General features: G+C 51.9%; 1 protein-coding gene across 5 annotated transcripts in view; it reads right to left on the reverse strand.

Annotated features, from left to right (window-relative positions):
• SHC3 (SHC adaptor protein 3) overlaps positions 1-22,431 on the reverse strand; it is a 104,032-nt gene that overhangs the window by 7,036 nt on the left and 74,565 nt on the right. For all 5 annotated transcript variants that reach the window (XM_053907718.1, XM_053907719.1, XM_053907717.1 and 2 more), the window contains 5 exons: positions 22,187-22,313; positions 18,616-18,766; positions 17,567-17,654; positions 14,595-14,750; positions 8,746-9,041 (listed from right to left, as the gene is read on the reverse strand). In XM_053907718.1, the coding sequence (XP_053763693.1) occupies positions 8,746-9,041; positions 14,595-14,750; positions 17,567-17,654; positions 18,616-18,766; positions 22,187-22,313 (818 nt within the window). The remainder of the gene's footprint in view (positions 1-8,745; positions 9,042-14,594; positions 14,751-17,566; positions 17,655-18,615; positions 18,767-22,186; positions 22,314-22,431) is intronic.

The following is a 22,431-nucleotide window of genomic DNA, read 5'->3' on the forward strand; positions in this document are numbered from 1 at the left end:
CTCCTGGGTATATGTCCAAGAGAAATGAAAACACACGTCCACACAGGAACTTGGACGTCATGTTAGCGGCAATGTTCGTAACAGCCAAATGTCCATCACGAATAAAGCATGGGCTGTCCGTGAGCGGAATGTTCCTCGGCCACAGAAAAGAATGAGGCGCTGACACCCGCCACAACGTGGATGACCCTTGAAAACACTGCACTCAGTAAAAAAGGCTAGTCACAAAGGACTAGGTATTTATAGGATTCCATTCAGAGGGAGCTCCAGAAGGGAGAAACCCACGGAGACTAGGCGACGGGAGGCTGGTGGGTGACAGCTGAACGCAGAGGCATTTCTCTTGTAGGTGGTAAACATGTTCCAGACGGACTGTGGTCATGGATGCACACGTCTGTGAATACACTAAAACCCACTGGATCGTACTCCTGAAACGGGCCTGTATGTAAGGTATATCCTGCTAAGGCTGCCTTTAAAGTCTCTGTGTCTACCAGTTTACAGAAGAGCCAGGGGTCAGGGCACAAGTGACACAGGGACACCACAACCCAAATCACAGTGTGGGATATTCTACAGACAAGTTATCTAGTCGTTCAAGGAAACCACTGGAGTCCACGGAGATGGAGGGAAAACAGAGTAAGAGTCTTCAGAGACCTCACAAAATGAACCACGTGGACCACGCTTGAATTCTGATTCCAACAAACGTACTATACACACAACATCTTTGAGATAATCAGGGAAATTTGAATATGTTGAACGACTATCTTTAGTTTTGTTGGATATAACAACTATGTCGTGTCGTTGTTGCCTTCATACCCTTATTGGTGGAAATGATGCTGAGATATTTACAAGAGGAGTGCACTGCAGGATGCCTGGATATGCGATCAAATGTTTCAGAAAGCCCCTCCCTCCCCTTCTCTCCAGTCCCTTCCTTCCTGACTGAACGGTTGGTCCAAATGCCAAGGAAGACAAGTGCTGTGCTCTGGGGGTGGGGGGGGGCAGCCACGGTGGTCCCCAGTGGGAGACTGGAGTCCAGGGGCAGCGAGGAGTGTACCACAGGACAGGTGACAGGAGGACACAGGACAGGAGGTGGGTGGCCCGCGTGGGCATCAGAGCCAAGAGGGGTGGTCAGAGCGAGCTCAGGGGGAAGGGAGCCCCCGGGGAATGGCTGGGCGGGGAACCGGCGCCCCCGCAGGGCGGGGGCAGGGGCGGCCGCTGTGATGGGGGTGCACCTCACACGTGGGGGGTTAACCAAGTCGGTGAAAATACGAAGGTAAGGGGTCAGGCTTCTCATCGCTGGAGGAGAGACTTAGAAATGCAGGAAAAGACAAACGGATGAACCCTGTGATATCAGACTGGAATCGGAAGAATTACCACGAGCGTACCGCTTGTAACATCCAGAGATGGACACGCAAATGGACACAGACACGAGCGTGCGCGTGTGCGTGCGTGTGCATCTGTCGGCACCAATCCGTCCATCTCGAGGACACGGGAGAGGCAGCACCCCCACTTGAAGACCCTGGTCTCCCCGTGAAAAACAAGCAGGCCAGGCCTCCAACGGCAGTGGAGGAAGACGGTCCCGTGACGTCCGTGTGTATTTGAAGCAAAGACAAAGAAGAGCGTCGAAGGGACGCGGTGAGAAGCCACCGAACAGTCAGGCAGCTGTGAATCCACATGGATGAAAACAAATTACTTAACATCTAGAAAGGTGGATTCATGTAGTTTCAGGGTACCTCCTCCCAAATATGTAATAATTACAAGGGAAGGCGAGAGTGTGCAGGGGCGAAGCCTGCCAGATGCCCCCTTCGTCCGGCATCCAGGAGAACACTCACGGACACCACTCCCAGCGAGGTGTCTCCGTGACGGCGTGACCCAGACGCATAATCTGACCCTGCCTCGGAGGACAGGTCAGAAAACCGGACTGAGCAGGAGCCTGCGGTGAGGGGGACTGAAGACACAGGACAGCCCAAGGCGGTGAGGGATTCTGAACGGATCCTTTCCAGTAAAGGCCGTTCCAGGAGCGGCCAGGGGACAGGAAGGGGGTCGGCAGGAGCAGGCCGCAGTGGCGCCATCAGGGCGAAGGCGCGATTCTGTGTGCACCACACTCACACTCGGGGGCCGGGGGCGACGGAGACTTTGGGCAGGGTACTCGCAAATCATTCCGTGGGAGAACGCTGTCCTCTACTTCCAAACGCTACCGTCCCCTCTAAAATAACGGACGGGTGAATCGAGATCGGAACAATATTGGTAAACTGTGCAGCGAATACCGGGACCGCGGGAGTTCATTACGCTTCTGTCTCTATTTTGTGCATTCAGAAAACACTAAAAGTGCTGTTGACAGAGACAGAGGGTAAGACAGGGAGGTCGCACAGACGCGACGAGCGCTGCTGGGGAGAGACAGGCTTGATGTATTTACAGGCGCAGAGACAACCTGGGAAATGAAAACACTTGTCAAAAATCGAAAAATGGGCTATGCTTTAGTTTCCAGGGAGAATCAAGAAAGGACACCTGTTGGGGCACCCGGGGGGCTCAGTAGGTTGAGCTTCCGACTTCGGCTCAGGTCATGATCTCACGGTTTGTGAGTTCGAGCCCCTCGTCGGGCTCTGTGCTGCCAGCTCGGAGCCTAGAACCTGCTTCGGATTCTGCGTCTCCCTCTCTCTCTGCCTCTCCTCTGCTTGTTCTCTCTCTCTCTCTCTCTCTCTCAAAATAAATAAACGTTAAAAAAGAAGAAGACATGACACCACCGAGAGCAGTTTGAGCACCAGGAAAGGACTCCGAGAGGGAGCCTGAGCCTGGCCGTGAGCACCACCCCGCTCCCCCGGGATTGGGTTGGGCTGTCACTTCTCATCAAAGACCGCAGGTAACATCCGCTTGGTCACACTTTCCAGGTGTTACGCTGGTAAGAAGTGAAAAGACACGACGGCCTTACCCGCCAGCGGCCAGTGGCCCTGCTCGTACATCCCTAGTCTATCCTGCACTCGGACCGGTAAGGCAGCCCGAGTGTGGCTTCTCCCACGAGGCCACTGACCGTCCCCACCGTCTCCATCCCCTTCTTCTCCATGGAGCCCCCGGGTTGAAGGGACAGGCCTGGAAGATGGGGGCCCCGGGATGTGAGTCGCCGACCCAAGGACCCGAGGGGCAAGAGTGGGTGAGTGGGCACCGAGCTCCCTTGGCTCAGACCAGTGAGGCTTCCCAGGTCATTCAGCACCGCCTAGTCTGCCGGAGACAAAGGAAAACTTAAAATAACAACAAGGCTTGTTTGACTGGAGGGATGGAGGGGGATTATTTTCTTAGTTACTCTCAGAATAAAATAAAATCCCAATAAGTGTGGGGTGTTGGCCGGTTGCTGTTTTCCGATGTCCTGAATGCAAAGCCCCAGCACGTGCTCTCAATGCGCCACGTTCCCGAGACCGCGGTCAGGAAGCCCATGGAACACCCAGCCACGGAACAAGCGCAGGTGAGGTGCAGGTGCGGGTGCGGGTGTGGGTGTGGGTGCAGCAAGCGGCTCATTCTAAAGCAAGCACAGCACCCGGCCCACCCTGCTGGCCCTACCGGCCAAGGGGATGGACCAAGGACAGGTGCCTCCGGGCATCATCTTAGACTCAAGAGGGCTAACTCACCGTGAGGACGTTCCAGACGCCACCTCTGGCACTGTTTCTGCAGAGACCGTCGGTGGGGTCAGAGCAGCCGCTGCCCCACACCTGCCTGGGAGCTCAGGAGCCCCGCCTCCACGCTCCTCGGTCACCCGTGTTTCCAGCGACCCCGGGAGCCCTCGTCTTGCACGATCAGTGTGCAGTGGGAAGGCACGCAGGTTCGTACACGCTGCAGTAAATATAGCCTCAGAACTGTTTTGCATCCTTATTTCTCCGAGTAATCTGTTCTGCCAAGTTTCCCCCTTTATAGTCAGAGACCAACCAATTACCATGAAAATCAGATGAATAAATATTGAAGAGAATGTGTTCATCGTCTATTTTGGTGTCCTAACAGCAAGGAAGTGACATTACGTTCGTAATTAAGTCTTTCTCAGCTGAAGCTCTCCTCCACTGGATCAATTAAATTCGATCATCAGATCCAGCAAAAAGCCTCCCCAAAGAACACTTATTAGTTGGTGCGACTGATTTTCTCTGAGGTGCCAGATTTCCCCTCAGAAATTAAAGTCTTGTAGACGGCACAGCTGGGGTCGTGGCTTACAAGAACACCTGCTTCAACCACATTCCTTCAGCTTCCTTCCCTCCCACCTTCCAAATTATCTTAAAAAAAAAAAAAATGTTTGTAAGTAGGCTCCACACCCAAGGTGGGGCTTGAACTCACAGCCCTGAGATGAAGCGACAGGTGGTCCATCAACTGAGCCACCCAAGTGCCCCTACACGTTACCTCGGTACTGGTTTGGGAATGCGGAATATATTAGTAGTAATACTACATGTCCTTTTTTGAGAGAGAGAGAGAGAGAGAGAGAGAGAGAGATGCAAGGGGAGGGACAGAGAGAGAAAGAGAGAATCCCAAGCGGGCTTCATGCTCAGTGCTGAGCCTGATGTGGGGCTCGATCCCTTGACTATGAGATCATGACTGGAACAAGAGTCAGATGCTTAACCGACCGCGCCCCCCAGACACCCCAATACGTGTCGTTTCGTAATCATCAATCAATCCTTTGTCTACAAGGACTGAGTATATGACCCATTAACCATCTTTGCTCTATGAGATGGTGTAATGTAGCTAAACTGTTAACTTCTCTTTTCTCAACAATACCTAAATGTTGCAACTGAAATGTTCGCATTCTCTTAGCCTTGCTCAGATGTTTTCTTTCCTATTTTGTCTCAGAAAACAACAGACGGATTGGTAGCAGCCCTTGCAAAGGGAAACCTCTCTGGGCTGATTCTGTTTAGAGACGCCTATCTGTGATGAGGCATCTGTAGCAGCAGGGGACCCTCAGCTCCCACGTGGCCTGCGGGGGCCCTCGGCTCCCGTAAAAGCCCGAGGTCGATCGGTGCCATCACGTGCTCGTTAAACACCTACTATGTGCCTGGCACTATTCTACGTACTGGGCGTAATGCAGTGACTAAGGCTGCCACTCTCACAGGGGTGACAGGGCAGTGGGGGGAACCAGTCAGCGAACCAATGAACAAATAAATGAGTGCTTGTGTGTGACAAGGCCTTGAAGGTCACAACGAATCGTGGTGCAGAAACAGGGGCTCTCCAGGACACTCTATGTGACATACGAAGAGGGACGGCCTCTCTGATTTGCAGCCGCCCTAGCTTGTTATAAGGTGACTATACCCCTGGCCCCCAAACCAGACCAGCATACACAAGCAAAAGGCAGCCAAGGCAACAAAGACCGACCTCACGGGTGAAGGGCAGCCAGAAACACCCAAGAGGAAGTGTCGGGTGCCCAAATCCCGCAACGCGGCCCGTGACGGCTGCGTCAGGACCAAGCAGGGCATATGCCAGGACGCAGCGTCAGAAGGATCTGCCTGTGTAACTGCCCCCTCCCCACGTTAACAGACTCCAGAAAAAAACCCCCCATGATTATTGTCATGATGCTGAAGCAGCATTTGACAAAATCCAATACCTATACGTGACAAAAGCAATCCGGTAACTAATTTCTATGAATTCCACACAAGCAGAAACTGTCCTCTTAAACCTGCTCACGGACGTATCCCAGGTGTCAAAAGCAGCGTCCAGATTTAGCAGTCACTTGGTGCACAGCTGTTGAGCGACTGAATGAATCAGAGAATGAAGTCCTTTCTTCGGCTGACGAAGACAACCCTCCAGAGCTTACGTCACCCTCAGTAGAACAAAACCCGCCAACATCCCCTTTCAGGCGGGGGACGAGACGAGGGCGCCCTCTCCTGGTGAACGCTCCAGGGCGCCCCGGTGAGCGTGCCACGGGGTCAGAAACCGGAAGGCAGGAGACGTGACTGTCCACGTATGCCACGGCCTGACCGCCGTTCCGGTAAAACCGCTGCCATCGGCAAGATTTCTGGGCACAAGATCATACCACATTCCTCTCCCTGCAGCAGTCACTGTTGAGAAAACGTGGCCAAAATCACATACCGCTTGTGCCAAGAATTCAAACCAGACACTCCAGCGAGTAACCAAAGGAAACACAAGAACTTTCCGGAGAGAGTTTTTAAATTCTAACAAGGGACAGCTTAAAACTAAATAAGTAGAGACTCATGCCATGTTCGTGGATGTGATGATTTAATGCTGAAAACCGTCAGCTCTCCCTGAAATTAATCCGTGAACTCAACACCGGTCCTACCAAAATCCCAGCACGCGTTCTCGGTGGGGGCATAAACGGACTCCAAAACCACAGCAAAGAGGGATAGAGGTCCGAGAACAGCTTAAAAAGAGAATGCTAATAGGAGTTTCAAGAGGAAGGACTTACACTGCCACATGTTAAGACCGTTTCAAAGCCAGAGTGACCACGCGATGTGGTACTCATATCAGGACTAAACAGTCCGCTCAACAGGACAGGACAGACTCTCGAGAAAAACAAGGGACACAGAGCACCGAGAACGTTAACTCAAGGCGTATCCATAGGACAGAAGCCTGGCTCACCACCTGGAGATTTAAGGAATGCTGGGTCCCTGTCTTATGTCACTGTCAAAGTAACTCTAGTCAGAATTAGAACCTAATTGTGAAAAATAAGCAAACACAGAAGTCACAGAGGAACAACGTGCATCTACGACTGCAGGTCAGGAAATCTTTTATGTTTACTTTTTAAATGTTTCTAATGTTTATTTATTTATTTTGAGAGAGAGAGAGTATGAACAAGGAGGGGCAGAGAGAGAGGGAGAGACAGAATCCCAAGCAGGCTCCGCACGGTCAGTGCAGAGAGCCCGATGTGGGGGCTCGAACTCACAAACCGTGAGATCGTGACCTGAGCCGAAATCAAGAGTCAGATGCTCAACCGACTGAGCCACCCAGGTGCCCCATGAGGAAATCTTTTAAAACTCAAGACCACAGGGGCACCTGGGTGGCTTAGTCGGTTAAACATCTGACTCTTGATTTCGGCTCGGGTCATGATTTCATGGTTCATGGGTTTGAGCCTTGTGTCAGGATCTGTGCTAACTGTGGAACCTGCTTGGGATTCTCTCTCTCCCTCTGCCCCTCTCCCCTGCTCTCCTTCTCTCTCTCTCTCTCTCTCTCTCTCTCTCAAGTCAAAACAAAACAAAACAAAACTCAAGGCCATAAACCATAAAAGGGAAACTTCCATTTGATGAAGAACATCACAGACAAAATGATCAGATTCGGGGGGAAAAAATGGGAGGGTTCATGTGGAAATTCTATGGCTGAGAAACTCAGGAAGTGAGCTGGGTGAGAAGATCAGAAGAGAAGCAGGGGGGAGGTGGGCGCATAACATTTACTGGAAGAACCTGTGGACGCGCGGTCGTAGGGCGACACTGGGACATGCTCTTCCCCGGAGTCTTGGACTCGCCCCGCAGGGAGGATGATGTCAAGGAGGCTGAGGGAACCCTGGTGCATGGCCGCCGTGCCCCCTGGTAGTCCAGCCGTTCTGGAAGCAAATGCACAGCCCTGGTGAAACCAAGTGTGTGCACGTCCTATGACCAAAACCCCGGTCCCGGGATGTGCCCCAGAAAGACCATCGTGGGCGCAGGGAAGACGCACGGAGACTTCGTAGCACCTTCAGCCCTGCGTGAGAATGTTCCACAAGTAACGTGTGGCTGTGGATGGGGGCCGCTGGGCCGCCCACCCAAGCGACGATCCCGTGTACAGAAAGCACCACAGACGGATCTCAAAAACACATGCAGAGTTTGACATGGGATTTGAGGGGCAGGACCGTGTTAGCAGCTTCCTGAAATGCACAAACACACAGTGTATCTTCTCCCTGATGTGCCTCCGTGGGAAAAACCACACAACCGAAGAAGGTGGGTTGGAAGGATTCACACTACGTTCCTAGGGAGGGGGTTGCCCAGGTGGAGAGGGGAGAGGGGCACGGAGTCGATGTCCGGAGAGCCAAGGTGCAGACGCCCTGGAGCAGCAGATCAGGTGACGTAACAACTCTCCCCTCCCCCACCAAACACGGTTAAACTGTGTTCAAGTCCAACCAAAGACAGAGGCTTTGTCCCTACCCATCGATCAGGACAGGCCATGTTCTAATCTACTGTTCGGATAACTACCTGCTTCTGTGTTTTCACTGGATAAAAGGTTTTACACAACAATCTTGGAACTTATTTAATGGTTCAGTTAATGTAATTATGTTTATTAAACTTAGCAGTTCTTAGACTGTGCCAAGATCAAATCCAATCTATCTACTGGAAGACGGGAAATTCAGTCAGACCCACACGGTTCGTCAGACACAACTGTACCACCGAGAATGGCCACACACACTGTCCCCGAGTGGGAAAGGGGGAAGCTAATTAAGAGGGGGTCTGTTTACTGCTTCATCACGTCTTCCACTCTAGGAACTCTTGGAGACACTTGAGATCAATATTAGAAGCCCAGGAACCCTGCACTTCCTCATCCACTATGAATGGATTGGACAGGAAAACTTTCCGTTTTTGTACTTATTGTAAAGGACGTCAGAGTTAAAGCTTTTGCCCTGGGCCCTCATGAGGTTTCCAAGCGCGAGCCAAGTGCAGGCCTGTGTGCCTGGGTGGCCGGGTCCCCGAGGAGTGGCCGTCAGGACGTCAGCAGGTGCCCACAGGCAGCAGAGGGAAAGTGTGGTCACCCAGCACAGAGGCCAAGGGGAGACTGCTCTAAGGAGGCAGGTCATGTCCCGCCCGCGCTCACCGTGCCCTCTGGGTCCACGAGCAGCAGGTGCTTGGCCTGGCCGTTGTGCATGCCGGTGAGGACGAAGGAGCCCGGGTTGGTGGCGCTCTTCCTGACCAGGAAGTCCCCGTCGTTCTTCAGCAGCCCCTCGGCCTCCTTCCGGCTCATCTCCCCTTGGTACCAAGGCTCCCCTTCCAGCTCCGCCAGCATCTTGGCATCGGGGGCTCTGGGCGTGACAGGGCTGATGCACTCCACGGAGGCCGCCTTGCTCAGCACAGGCCCCGAGGACTGGTTCCTGAGAGCGTCTTCAAAGGGTTCTGTCAACAGCAATTGCCAGCAACAAGTCAACCCCACGAAGAGCAAATGATAACATGCACAATGCGATCTCGATGGAAAAGCCGAGGCAACTTCCACCGGAAACAAACCTACAGAAAGGCGACTGGCTGGTACTATTGACCGTGTTTGGAGGCACAGGCCGAACCCCGGCACGACTCTTTCTGACGAGCCTGTGTTCCCAGGACGGCTGGGCGCTGCACCTGTGCCAAGGACTCAAGCACACCTTCTGTCTAGCCGGTCAGAATGACTTCACTTTTGCATGCTGCGAGAGCCCGTGCATATCGCCCTCCATCTACCTTTTCTGGGACATCGGCTAGCCTCTTAGTAAACCTGTTTTCTTCTGAATGGAAACCTGCCATTGCTCCTGGAAATACGCAGAGAAAAGGATAATCTGCAAAGTTAGAGTCACTGCAAAACCTATACCCAGCCCATCACACGTTTGTTTCAAAACCTTGGCATCAAGGTAAATTTTTCAAAGAGAAGAAAAGTGACATTTATTGGGTGCCTTTTGTGTGACGCGGCCCGGGTTAGGAGCCCCACCTCTCCTTGGCCTTCACTCGTTTCTCTGTGGAAAAAAGCTCCTGTGTGGGCATCTGAGACCCGGCATGACCACAAGCCCCCCAAGGACACACTTCCCACCCGGGGGTCAGTGAACGGTAGGTCCGCTGCTCTAACAGGGACAGACACAGCAGCACAAGAAGTCGCCAGGAACATCGAATTAAACCTCAAAATGAGGCAATATGTACGAAAGTGCTGAAGAGGCCCACGGCACCACACAAGTGTCAGGTGTGAGGATGAGCACATGGGACCACGTGGCCAAAGCAGCACAGTGCAAGCACCACAAGAACAGGAACAGTTCTCTCCTGGGCACAACGACGTCCCCACGCTCCAACATCGTCCCTGGGATGTAGTTCGCGCCCTACACGTATTCAACAAATGCTGCAGAATAAGACCAATTATGAGTAGAGGGTGGGCAAAAGCGAGGTGAATAAATGAAACCCAAGTCGGGGTGCTTTAATACTTATTAAATCATTTACAGATCTGAGCATACAAACAGGTTAAAACTATTGTGTAAAATTAGATTTTCTGTTTTTATCCTTTTTCTTCCTGATTACCTGGAGTAGTTGAAAGTTGTATTATACCATTTCTGCACCATCACCACCACCATTATCACTATCAAGACCATCACTACTGTCACCACCATCATTAACCTCATCATCACCATCATCACCACCATTATCACCATTGCCACATCAGCACTATAACCATCATCACCACCATCACCATCACTACCATCACCACCATCACCTCCATCACCACCATCATCACCACCACCACCGTCAACATCACCACCATCATCACCACCACCACCATCATCACCACCATCAACATCACCACCATCACCATCATCACCACCACCACCATCATCATCATCACCATCACCATCATCACCATAATCACCATCATCACCACCACCACCATCATCACCATCACCATCATCACCATCATCACCACCATCACCAATAATCACCATCAATGTCACCATCACCATCATCTCCATCACCACCATAATCACCATCACCACCACCACATGACCATCAACATCACCATCATCATCACCACCATCACCATCATCACCATCACCACCACCACCATCATCACCATCACCATCACCATCATCACCATAATCACCACCATCACTAATCATCACCATCACCACCATCAACGTCACCATCACCATCATCACCATCACCACCATCAACATCACCATCACCACCATCAACATCACCACTACCACATGACCATCATCATCACCACCACCACCATCATCACCACCACCATCAACATCACCACCATCATCACCATCACCATCATCACCATCACCATCACCACCACCACATGACCATCAACATCACCATCAACATCATCACCATCACCATCGTCACCATCACCATCATCATCACCATCACCATCACCATCATCACCACCACCACCATCAACATCACCATCATCACCACCACCATCAACATCACCATCACCATCATCATCACCATCACCACCATCATCACCACCATCACCAATCATCACCACCATAATCATCACCATCACCATCACCATCACCATCGTCACCATCACCATCACCATCATCAACATCATCACCATCACCATCATCATCATCACCATCACCATCATCAATATCATCACCATCATCACCATCATCAACATCATCACCATCATCACCATCACCATCATCACCACCATCACCATGACCACCATCACCATCATCACCATCATCACCATCACCATCATCAACATCATCACCATCACCATCGTCACCATCACCATCATCATCACCATCACCATCACCATCATCACCACCACCACCATCAACATCACCATCATCACCACCACCATCAACATCACCATCACCATCACCACCATCATCACCATCACCACCATCATCACCACCATCACCAATCATCACCACCATAATCATCACCATCACCATCACCATCACCATCATCACCATCACCACCATCATCATCACCACCACCACCATCACCACCATCATCACCATCACCATCATCACCACCACCACCATCATCACCATTACCATCACATCATCACCACCATCACCATCATCACCATCATCACCATCATCACCATCACCACCATCATCACCATCACCACCATCACCACCATCATCACCACCACCACCATCAACATCACCACCATCATCACCACCACCACCGTCATCACCACCATCAACATCACCACCATCACCATCATCACCACCACCACCACCACCATCATCACCACCACCACCATCATCATCATCACCACCACCACCAACATCACCACCATCATCACCGTCACCATCATCACCATCACCACCACCACATGACCATCAACATCACCATCATCATCACCACCATCACCATCACCACCATCATCACCACCACCACCATCATCACCACCATCACCAGTCATCACCACCACCATCATCACCATCACCATCACCATCATCACCATCACCATCATCATCATCACCACCACCAACATCACCACCATCATCACCATCACCATCATCACCATCACCATCATCACCATAATCACCACCATAACCAATCATCACCATTACCACCATCAACATCACCATCACCATCATCACCATCACCACCATCAACATCACTATCACCATCATCACCATCACCACCACCACATGACCATCAACATCACCATCATCATCACCACCATCATCACCACCATCATCACCACCACCACCATCACCATCAATATCACCACCATCATTACCATCACCATCATCACCATCACCACCTCCACATGACCATCAACATCACCATCATCATCACCACCATCATCACCACCATCATCACCACCACCACCATCAATATCACCACCATCATTACCATCACCATCATCACCATCACCACCACCACATGACCATCAACATCACCATCATCATCACCACCATCACCATCATCACCATCATCACCATCATCATCACCACCACCATCAACATCACCACCATCATCATCACCATCATCACCATCACCACCACCACATGACCATCATCATCACCATCACCACCATCATCACCACCACCATCATCACCATCATCATCACCACCACCACCATCATCACCATCACCATCATCACCATCATCACCATCATCACCAATCATCACCACCACCACCATCAATATCACCACCACCATCAACATCACCACCATCATCACCATCACCACCCTCATCACCACCACCACCATCATCACCACCACCATCAACATTATCATCATCATCACCACTACCACCACCATCATCACCATCACCATCCATTATCACCATCATCACCACCACCACCAGTCATCACCATCACCATCATCACTATCACCACCACCATCACCATCACCACCACCATCATGACCATCAACATCACCATCATCATCATTACCATCATAACCACCACCACCATTATCATCACCACCACCATCATCACCATCACCACCATCATCACCAGCACCATCATCACCATCACCATCATCACCACCACCACTACCATCACCATCACCACCATCATCACCACCATCACCATCACCACCATCAACATCACCATCACCATCATCACCATCACCACCACCACATGACCATCAACATCACCATCATCATCACCACCATCATCACCATCATCACCACCATCACCAATCATCACCACCACCACCATCACCACCACCATCAATATCACCACCATCATCACCATCACCACCCTCATCACCACCACCACCATCATCACCACCATCATCATCATCGTCATCATCACCACCACCACCACCATCATCACCATCACCATCAATCATCACCATCACCATAAACAGCACACGTCAAACCAGTAAGGCTGCCTTGACCAAGTGGTAAAGTTACTGAACCTCTAGGATTCTCCATTTTCTCCTCTGTAAAATCGTGATAATAACGGAATGGTAAAAATAATAATGGCAGGGACCTGCAGGACTGTTGCGAAAATTAAACAGAACAACGAATGCCCAGCACTTGTTAAATTATCAAGGCATTTCCTCCCCTGTGAAGTTCTCAGCGAACCGCCAAAGCCACATGGGGATGTAAAGCTCTCTGTGAACTCGGAAGCCTCTCTCAAAATGCCTTAGCAACGACTTCCACTCTCGTTACTCAGTTCACAGATGATTTAGCTGTCCCAGTCTACATGACAAACAGAAGGTCCAGGGCGCACGTTACTACGCTGCTAAGTAGCTTCCCATCACACTCCTCATCCTGGTTTGTTTTTCTTCAGGGCGCTTGCTGCTACCAGTTACAGCACAGGGGTTATTCAAGCTCCAGGAGAGTAGGGATTCTGTTTTGTCTTCCTGTAGACCCCAGTAAGTAGATGGGTATAGACACACACTAGGTGCTCACTGGACAGGAATACGAGAGAGTGTGTGTGCATGCGTGCGTGCACGCGAGAGGGCGTATCGCCATTTCTTGCTTCTATGTTGGTCATTTTCAACAGACCACAGGCCCTGTGATATGCCATTTCACACTGGCATCCATAGCAACTGATACAGTATTTGGCACGTAATGGCTGATTGACATTTAAGTAAATAAACGAATGAGGACGTTTTTGTGTGTATCATTTATCTCGAGATATGTGCAGACAGATCTTCAAGAGGAAAGTCAGTTCCACACAGAGGGGGAAACTGCTTTGTCTCTGGACTTCAGAGAGAGCTATCATCCCAAAGCAGAGGTCGGCCAAGTGCAAAGCCTTGAAAAGCCCAAGCATAACCCAGAAAAGTGAGGTGGAGCCATGGCCATGCGGTGGCTTCTGCGGGCCTTACGCGGTGCTGACCGGCCACCACACACTGGTGGTCCTCTTTCAGCTGGGGTGGTAATTCACATCACCGTTAATCAAAACCCTGCCAGCAGAAAGTGCGGTCGCGGCAAAGATTTCAGACAGCGGAAAGCAACCCCGGAAGACAAGAAAACCACACGCGAAAAGAAACCCACTCATGTCGAAGAGGTCTTTCCGTGGGCTGCTCTCCGCGCTGCTGCCGGAGGCCGGCGTGGCCTGCGGCGGGATGTGCTGGGCGTTCACGTAGGTGGGGGCTTCTCCGGGGCCCGCGTGAGCTCTCCCTTCCGGCAGGCTGTAGGTGTCCAAGGACCCTGCAACGAGAAAACCAGCGCTCTTTTCTCTTACGAGGGGAAGGCCATTCGCGCATCTATCCGTAAGCCACCCAACATTTCACGGAGGCGTTCCTACGGGCTATCTGGTAGCTAATTCTTCTTGTGGGTCCCCACTGGCTAAATCCCCCTCTTCTGACCCTGTCACCACTGTTGTGTTTGGCCGGGACCATTTCCCCACCTTCATGTCAAGATGCCAGCCCCCGAGGATGGACACCCTGACGGCACGGGCCTGCCCGAGACTCCGGCCCCGACCGGGGTCGGTGAGCGGAGCAGATGCGCCACGGTGGAAGCTGCCTGGGTCCCTCGTCCTTTACAAAGCCCCCTGAGCAAGTAGCAGCGGCAGAACCATGAGCCTCATTAAATCGCCTTGTTCTCCCTTTCGGTGTAAGCGGACGCCTCGTAAGTCAACTCCGTTCTAGCCACGCGATGCCCGGCCCCTTCCTTACAAAACGAAGCATCTCGTCATGCCCCAGGCTCCACGCAGGAGGCCCAGGGTGGGCGTGTGATGGAGGACCCCACCCAGGGGCAGCGCCCCCACGGGACTTCTCAGCTGTGCCACGAGAGTGCCAAGGCTGGTCTGGGGCCCGAGGGGTGATGGTGGTGCCTGATCCCACTTGCTCGGGTCGCCAAGGGAGCCCCGTCTGTGACGCACTTACACAGACAGACTCTCAGGACCACCGCCCTCTGGCAGCGCTGTCTCTGGAGAGAAGTCACCTTTCACACCCCACGGGCGGCTCAATCCAGTTGGCAAGAGGGCTTCTTAAGCTTTCCCCAGAGCCTGTTGTTGGGCTTGGGCAGCACAGCACTGCGAGAGGACGCAGGTGTCCTGTTAAAAGTCCTTCGTGTGTCTACACCTGTTCCTGAGTATGACTTCATGTTTCATGGGACACTCCTGTGTTACATGTCTTGGCAACACAGTGGCTCCTTGCCGCTCACGTGTGTATGTGTGTGTGCGTGTGCATGCGTGCACGTGGCGAGCAAATCAGTCTGTACGAAGGATTTTACAAACTAAGTTTGTTGTTTGTTTTTTTTTTTTTTTTACAAACTAAGTTTTAAAAGGAGAAGATCAAAAGCCCAACAAGTAACTTTCCTGACGATGGCCCTTTCCCACTGGGACCATGGCAGGTGCAGAGCTGGGGACAGGGGGGCATTCACACCACGATGGGGTCACCGAGTGTTAATTTTCGGTAAGGGACAACGGCTGCCAGCAAATTAACAGAGGATATTCTTACCCGATGGAAAAAAGATATTTATTGCTTTCAACTTAGAACTTGAAATTCATTGAGACATATGACCCTCAGGTGGATTTCTACCTTGGAGTCTCTTACGTTGTCTGATCCTGATCTGGCCGGGGTGGGGGGAGGGGGTGGAATGGGAACACACAAGGAGAGACTCATTTTCAAGTGAACCTGACATACTTTTCAATAACAGCCAGCATCTGCTGTAAACGACGTGTCTCCGTTGGTCCTTAGCAGTTGTTAATGTGGTCAAGCACACACGTGTTATAGAAATACTTTTAAATTTTCTTTTAAAGCTTATTTATTTTTGAGAGAGACAGAGACAGAATGCGAGTGGGTTAGGGTCAGAGAGACAGGGAGGCACAGAATCCAAAGCGGGCTCCAGGCTCCGAGCTGTCGGCACAGAGCCTGACACGGGGCTCGAACCCACGAGCCGCGAGATCATGACCTGAGCCGAAGTTGGACGTTCCACCGACTGAGCCCCCGGGCGCCCCTAGAAATGCTTTTTAAATGTCTGTAGAACAGAGGTAAGAACATAGAAAAAAGGTGCTCCTGGCACAGCTCAGACTCTGGTTTGCTACGTGTTTCCTACTGGGAGCTGGAGCTGCGTGGCCGCCTCCACCAGGCCCTACGCTGTACTGAGGGCCCCACACACGGGTCCTCCCTTAGCTCGGGCAGGTGAGGCCGGAAACGGCCTCACGAGGGGGCAGTTCCAGAAATGTATTGTCATCTATTCCCCGGCGGGGACGGCCTCGACATGAAGCCAAAATATGGTCACACATACATACGTGGACGCGTTAATCAGAAATCAGAGCTTAATTCCCCGTTGCTGCTTCTCCTTCAGACCCTGAGGGGTCAGCAGCCAGGGGTCAGGACCCCCGAGCTACTGAGGGAGTTCAGGAAGAAGCTGAACGTCGAAAGAACCCTTTAGAACACACACACGGACACGCTCGGGTGTACAGAGCCTACTGTTAGCTCCTGGTCACGGCCGAACTGTGGCAAGTGGGGACACGTCAGTCGACGTGACACGATGGGGAAGCGCCCCTGAAAGCGCCCAGGGCCCGCGTGGGACTTGATTATCCACGCCACCTCTAGTGCGTGTGGGCTCCGTCCCTCCCGAAGCTGACCCTGGACGGGGCGGGCGGGGGCCGGGCAAGGAAAGGAAAGCTACCAGTTCCTGTTAGGAGTCGTGGGGCACAGCCCCGCTGGAGCGCTGAGGGACAGCGCAAAACACACGTCAGAGGGCCCCAGCCACCAGCCACCCGAACGGGTGCGGGCCCGTGGGGAGGCCCGAGCCTCAGCCCCCTGGTAGGCAGGCCATCCTGCCGGAAGGACAAGGACGCGTCCAGGGTGCACGCGAACGGGGAGCGCTGGGACAAAGGGGAGGCACCAGAGGACGAGCGGCGCCCCCACAGCCCTCCTTCCGGTGTCCGCGACGGGTGGAGGGGCCTCAGTCTCGCCAGGACACACACGTGCGCCGCCAGCCCCCGGACGAAGTCCCCGCCGGGAGCGCGTGCTCCCGTGTCTTCTTCCCTCCCGCCTGGCCGTGCCCCTCACCTTGCCGGACAGGTGCTTGCTTCCAGTCTTCGCCGAACGGCTCTCCCAGGTGTCTCCCTTGGTAGTACGTCTGCTCTTTGCCTGCAAACTACAGACGTGTGTAAATGCCCAGAGGAAAAGCTGCCTCTTCCCCTTTCTCCATCCCCCAAAGCCACAGCCCAGTAGAAGGGACCCCAACGGCGGGTCCGCCACATCCCCAATCACACCCACCTTTTCCTTCCTGCCTCGCGGTTGGCATTAGGGTTCGGGAAACGCGTTTGCACGGGTGTGGGGAAGAGGCTGCGTCTCATCAAAACCACACGCGCCCCTCCTTGTTTTCATTTCATGCCACCAGCCCTCCCTAAGTGTGACCGAAAATGGGGCTCTCCTACACATTCACGGCCACATCACCGACGCGCCCTCGGGTAAAGCTCAGGTACGTCGGAACGCACCTCCCTCAGCCATTCACACCCGGACAAGTCCGCCCCGTCCATCTCTCCGCGTTAGAGCTGCGGACGCTTGATTTCCGTGTTGTTTTGCCACTTTCGTCAGTGTCATTATTATTTGCATAAGGTGGGTGACCTCACAAAATTCTCTGTCACGAAATAGAGACGCGGTAACTCTAAAAAGCAATCGCCTTACTGGAACGGTGTTGATTTGGAGGAAAACTCAGGGAAATGAAGAAAAGGGAAGGCTCATAAAACGCTCATCATTTTAAGGGCCCGCACCCACTGTCTTCTGGGGGAAAGAAAGCACCCCGAGCCTTTGAAAAGTCCTGAACTCTCGTCTCCTCGCGAAGCTCCCAGGATAATGGCATTCGCCCCGGGATGGAGAGGAGACCCCCCAGACTTGCACCTCCGGAATCACAACCTAGTCCCCAGACATGTGATTAACACCTTAGGACGTTAAAGCAAAAGCCTCCCCTATGTGTCTGCGTGTGTAATCCAAGGGGAGGGAGCAGGTGAGTTATTGCACCAGAGACCGGACAGAATGCCAGCCTGTGAGCACAGTGGAAGAAAATGGAAGGAAGTGCTCGAGGGGCCAGACCCAGGCAGGGGTGTGGGACTTACCTGGGCCGCGTCAGGGGCATGGGGTCTGGCTTGCAGCCGCACGTCCACAAAGCCCCCCGGAGGGGGCGCCTTGCTTGGGATGCTGTTGTAGTACGGGTGGTCTGAGCCATCCCCCTCCTCTTCAGTCCAAGGCTCGTCCAGACTCTGCATTCTGTTAGAAGAGGGGTTTTCCAGGGCTTTAGCCAAAAGTGGAGTTTTTTTTGTCAAAACCAACAAATCTAATGTTAGGACCTGCTACCCCAGAAAAGAGAGTTCAGTCACTGCCTCCTCACTATCTAGATCTCAGCTATGAAAAGCAGATGAATGGGCTGGCCAGATACTTCTGCCTTCATCGCTGTCCTACCTTCTGGAAAATTCCACTCATCTTTGAAACAGGGAAGAAGTTTAAAATGTTAATAACTGGAGGCGCCTGGGTGGCTCAGTCGGTTGAGCGTCCTACTTGGCTCAGGTCATGATCTTGTGGTTTGTGAGTTCGAGCCCCGCCTCGGGCTCTGTGCTGACAGCTCAGAGCCTGGAGCCTGCTTCGGATTCTGTGTCTCCCCCTCTCTCTGCCCCTCCCATGCTCATGCTCTTTCTCTGTCTCTTAATAATAAATAAACGTTAAAAAAATATTTTTTAAAGAAATTTTATGTCCATACCTGCATTTGGAGCTGAAATTCTTCTCAACAGATTAAGATCCTGCCTGCTTCATTTTCTTTCCCCAAAACTTTGGCGAACTTGATGATATAAAAAACTACACAGAAAATTCTGACCTTAAGTGTATTCTCAGAGGAGCACGGCAACTCAGTGAGCTCCCCACCCATTTTTGTGCATATAATTTTTATAGATTTATCTGGCTTTTATGTAAATTTCAGAAGTACAGAAAAGCATAATAATTAACATAAAAGATACGCATCCACCATGGACAGTAAGTGTGAACATTTTGCTCTATTGGCTTTTTCTACTTTAAAAAAATTTTTTTTTATAATTTTTTTTTAATCTTTACTTATTTTTGAGAGAGAGACAGCGTGTGAGCAGGGGAGGAGCAGAGGGAGAGGGAGACACAGAACCTGAAACAGGCTCCAGGCTCCGAGCTATCAGCAGAGCCCAGCGCGAGGCTCAAACTCATGAACCGTGAGATCATGACCTGAGCCAAAGTCGGACGCTTAATTGACTGAGCCACCCGGGCGCCCCTACTTAAAAAAAATTTTTTTTAAGTTTATTTATTTTTTGGGAGAGAGAGAGACAGAGTGTGAATGGGAAAGGGGGAGAGAGAGACACACACAGAAGTCTGAAACAGGCTCCAGGCTCTGAGCTGTCAGCACAGAGCCCGACACGGGGCTCAAACCCCTGAACTACGAGGTCATGACCCGAGCCAAAGTCGGACCCTCAACTGACTGAGCCACCCAGGAGCCCCACTTTTTTTTTTTAAGAAATAAAATTCATCATGGGTGTACAGATTCATCATATTAGCAGTAAAATGTGAGCAGTGGCATGTAGGTGTGTGTGCAGGGGCTCACCGTCTGTTGGAATGTTTTCATTATGAAATGTCAGACTCACCCACCAATACAGTTAAATCCCACCCACCACCGCCTGGTCCCCGGATACTCCAGAGATGGTGTGGGATATCCTGACGTGTTATACACGCGTCGTACACGTGCGTGTTATATGCAAACTACACCTATGTTGTTTGTTTGGTTTTAAAGTTTCCGTGTTTCATATCCTTTTTCACTGCACTTCAGATTTTTGAGGTTTATTCCGGGAGCACAGATGTACCGGTCTCCTTTTTTTAATGGCTAGGTCCCATTATACACGAAATTGACAAGTAGCAGGAGAACGAGTGAACTTTAAAATTTTATACACAGTATACACAGTTTATGGATAGTGGGTGTGTATATGGGGTAGGAACTGACACTTTCTAACTGCTCCTCCCACACACAGGCCCGTCTGAGCGCAGGGAAGCTTGACAACGGGGAAAAGTGGGGTCCTCACAGGCACCTCCCAAATGAATCGCCTTAAAAGCAATCTCTCTGGGGCGTCTGGGGTGCTCAGTCGGTTAAGCGTCCAACTCTCGATTTTGGCTCAGGTCATGATCTCACGATCATGAGATCGAGCCCCGTGTCAGGGTCCTCGCTGGGCATGGAGTCTGCTCGGGATTCTCTCTCTCCCTCTGTCTCTGCCCCTCCCCACCAAAAACAACCTAAACAAAAAGGCAATTTCCCACCAAAAACAACCAAAAAAAAAAATAAAAAAGGCCACTTCCCAGTAGGTGAGAAAATGACTGAGAATGACCCAGTCAGGAAAGGGGCAGAGCTCAGAGGTGTGAACGAGGCCTTCGTGCCTGAGTCACATAACGGGGCTGCAGACTTTAGAGCAACAGTGAAAAAGCGAATTTTGGAGAAATAAAGGTTTGTTTGCAGTGAACACACCTTTAGAAGAGGCTTTCATTATGCAAGTCCGATCAAGGACGGACTATTGATACGCCCCCACATGGCTTTCTTTTAACGCTTTATGCTGCATGGAATATTCTTATGTCTGAAGGAAACTCAATGCTAGATCCTGAAGGTTGTTTTACAATTCGTATTTGTATGAACTATTTCACCGAACACGTAAAACAACAACCGTCCATTGGGTGGCTCAGTCGGTTAAGCATCCAACTTCAGCTTAGGTCACGATCTCACGGTTTGTGAGTTCGAGCCCTGTGTTGAGCTCTGCACTAACAGTGCGGTGGCTGCTTGGGATTCTGTGCCTCTCTCTCACTCTCTGCCCCTCCCTCTTCTTTCTCTCTGTCAAAATAAGTAAATAAAAATTAAAAAAAATTTTTTTAAACGTTTGTTTATTTTTGAGACAGAGAGAGACAGAGCATGAACGGGGGAGGGTCAGAGAGAGAGAGGGAGACACAGAATCGGAAACAGGCTCCAGGCTCTGAGCTGTCAGCACAGAGCCCGACGCGGGGCTTGAACTCACGGACCATGAGATCATGACCTGAGCCGAAGTCGGACGCTTAACCGACTGAGCCACCGAGGCGCCCCTAAAAATTTAAAAAAAAAAAAGTGAGAATGCTGTTCCCTTTTTACAGAGAATGCTGCTGATTCATCCTGGCCAAGGGGCAGGCGTGCCCAGGGCCACAGGAGGCTTTGGGTCCTCAGGCTACCCAGCTCAGGGCTTCACGGAAGGGCCCAGAGTTAGGACCGCGCTGACCACAGTGGCACGGACGGGGGACATATCCCACCTGTGAGAAGAGGACTCACGGAGGCGACACGTGGAAATCTCACCTGGTTGCAGAGGACACGGCAGGAAGGTATTACAGTGTGTTTCCGTGACCTTGGCTACTGTCTCTACAGTTTCTAGAAAATGTTTTCCCCAACGTTCGGGGCCTCAGCCATCCGTGGGCTTCCTTCCGACGGTGGGTCTCCCAAGCCCCGGCCCAGACCCGCCAGGTGCATCTGAGCCAGGAGCCCCGTGACCGACCACGTCTGTCCAGACCACACTTCACGGAGGCCGTCTCGTGGTTTCTCCTTTGAGACATTCTCAGACGAAAGCCCATAGAACGCGGGAAGGCCCGTGCACAGGGGGTCACAGCGCTACTCACCGGTCATGGAAAGCGGGGACCTTGGAAGGACACTGCAAATACTGCTTAAAGCGGAGTTCAAAGGCCTGTCCGATGGAGCCGATGACATCCTGGGCCAGCCCGTCGCAGCACTCCAGAATGTGACACGCTGGGAGAGCAAACGTACAGGCCTGTTAGAGACGCTGGGCCGCCAGGCTCCCACTGGGGAGGTGCCCCCGTCCCCCACTCCCTGTCCCGGCAGCTCCACCCACAGCCCGATCCCTGGG

This window comes from Panthera pardus, unplaced genomic scaffold, assembly GCF_024362965.1.
Source record: "Panthera pardus isolate Hobbes unplaced genomic scaffold, ASM2436296v1 HiC_scaffold_20, whole genome shotgun sequence".
Lineage (NCBI taxonomy): Eukaryota > Metazoa > Chordata > Mammalia > Carnivora > Felidae > Panthera > Panthera pardus.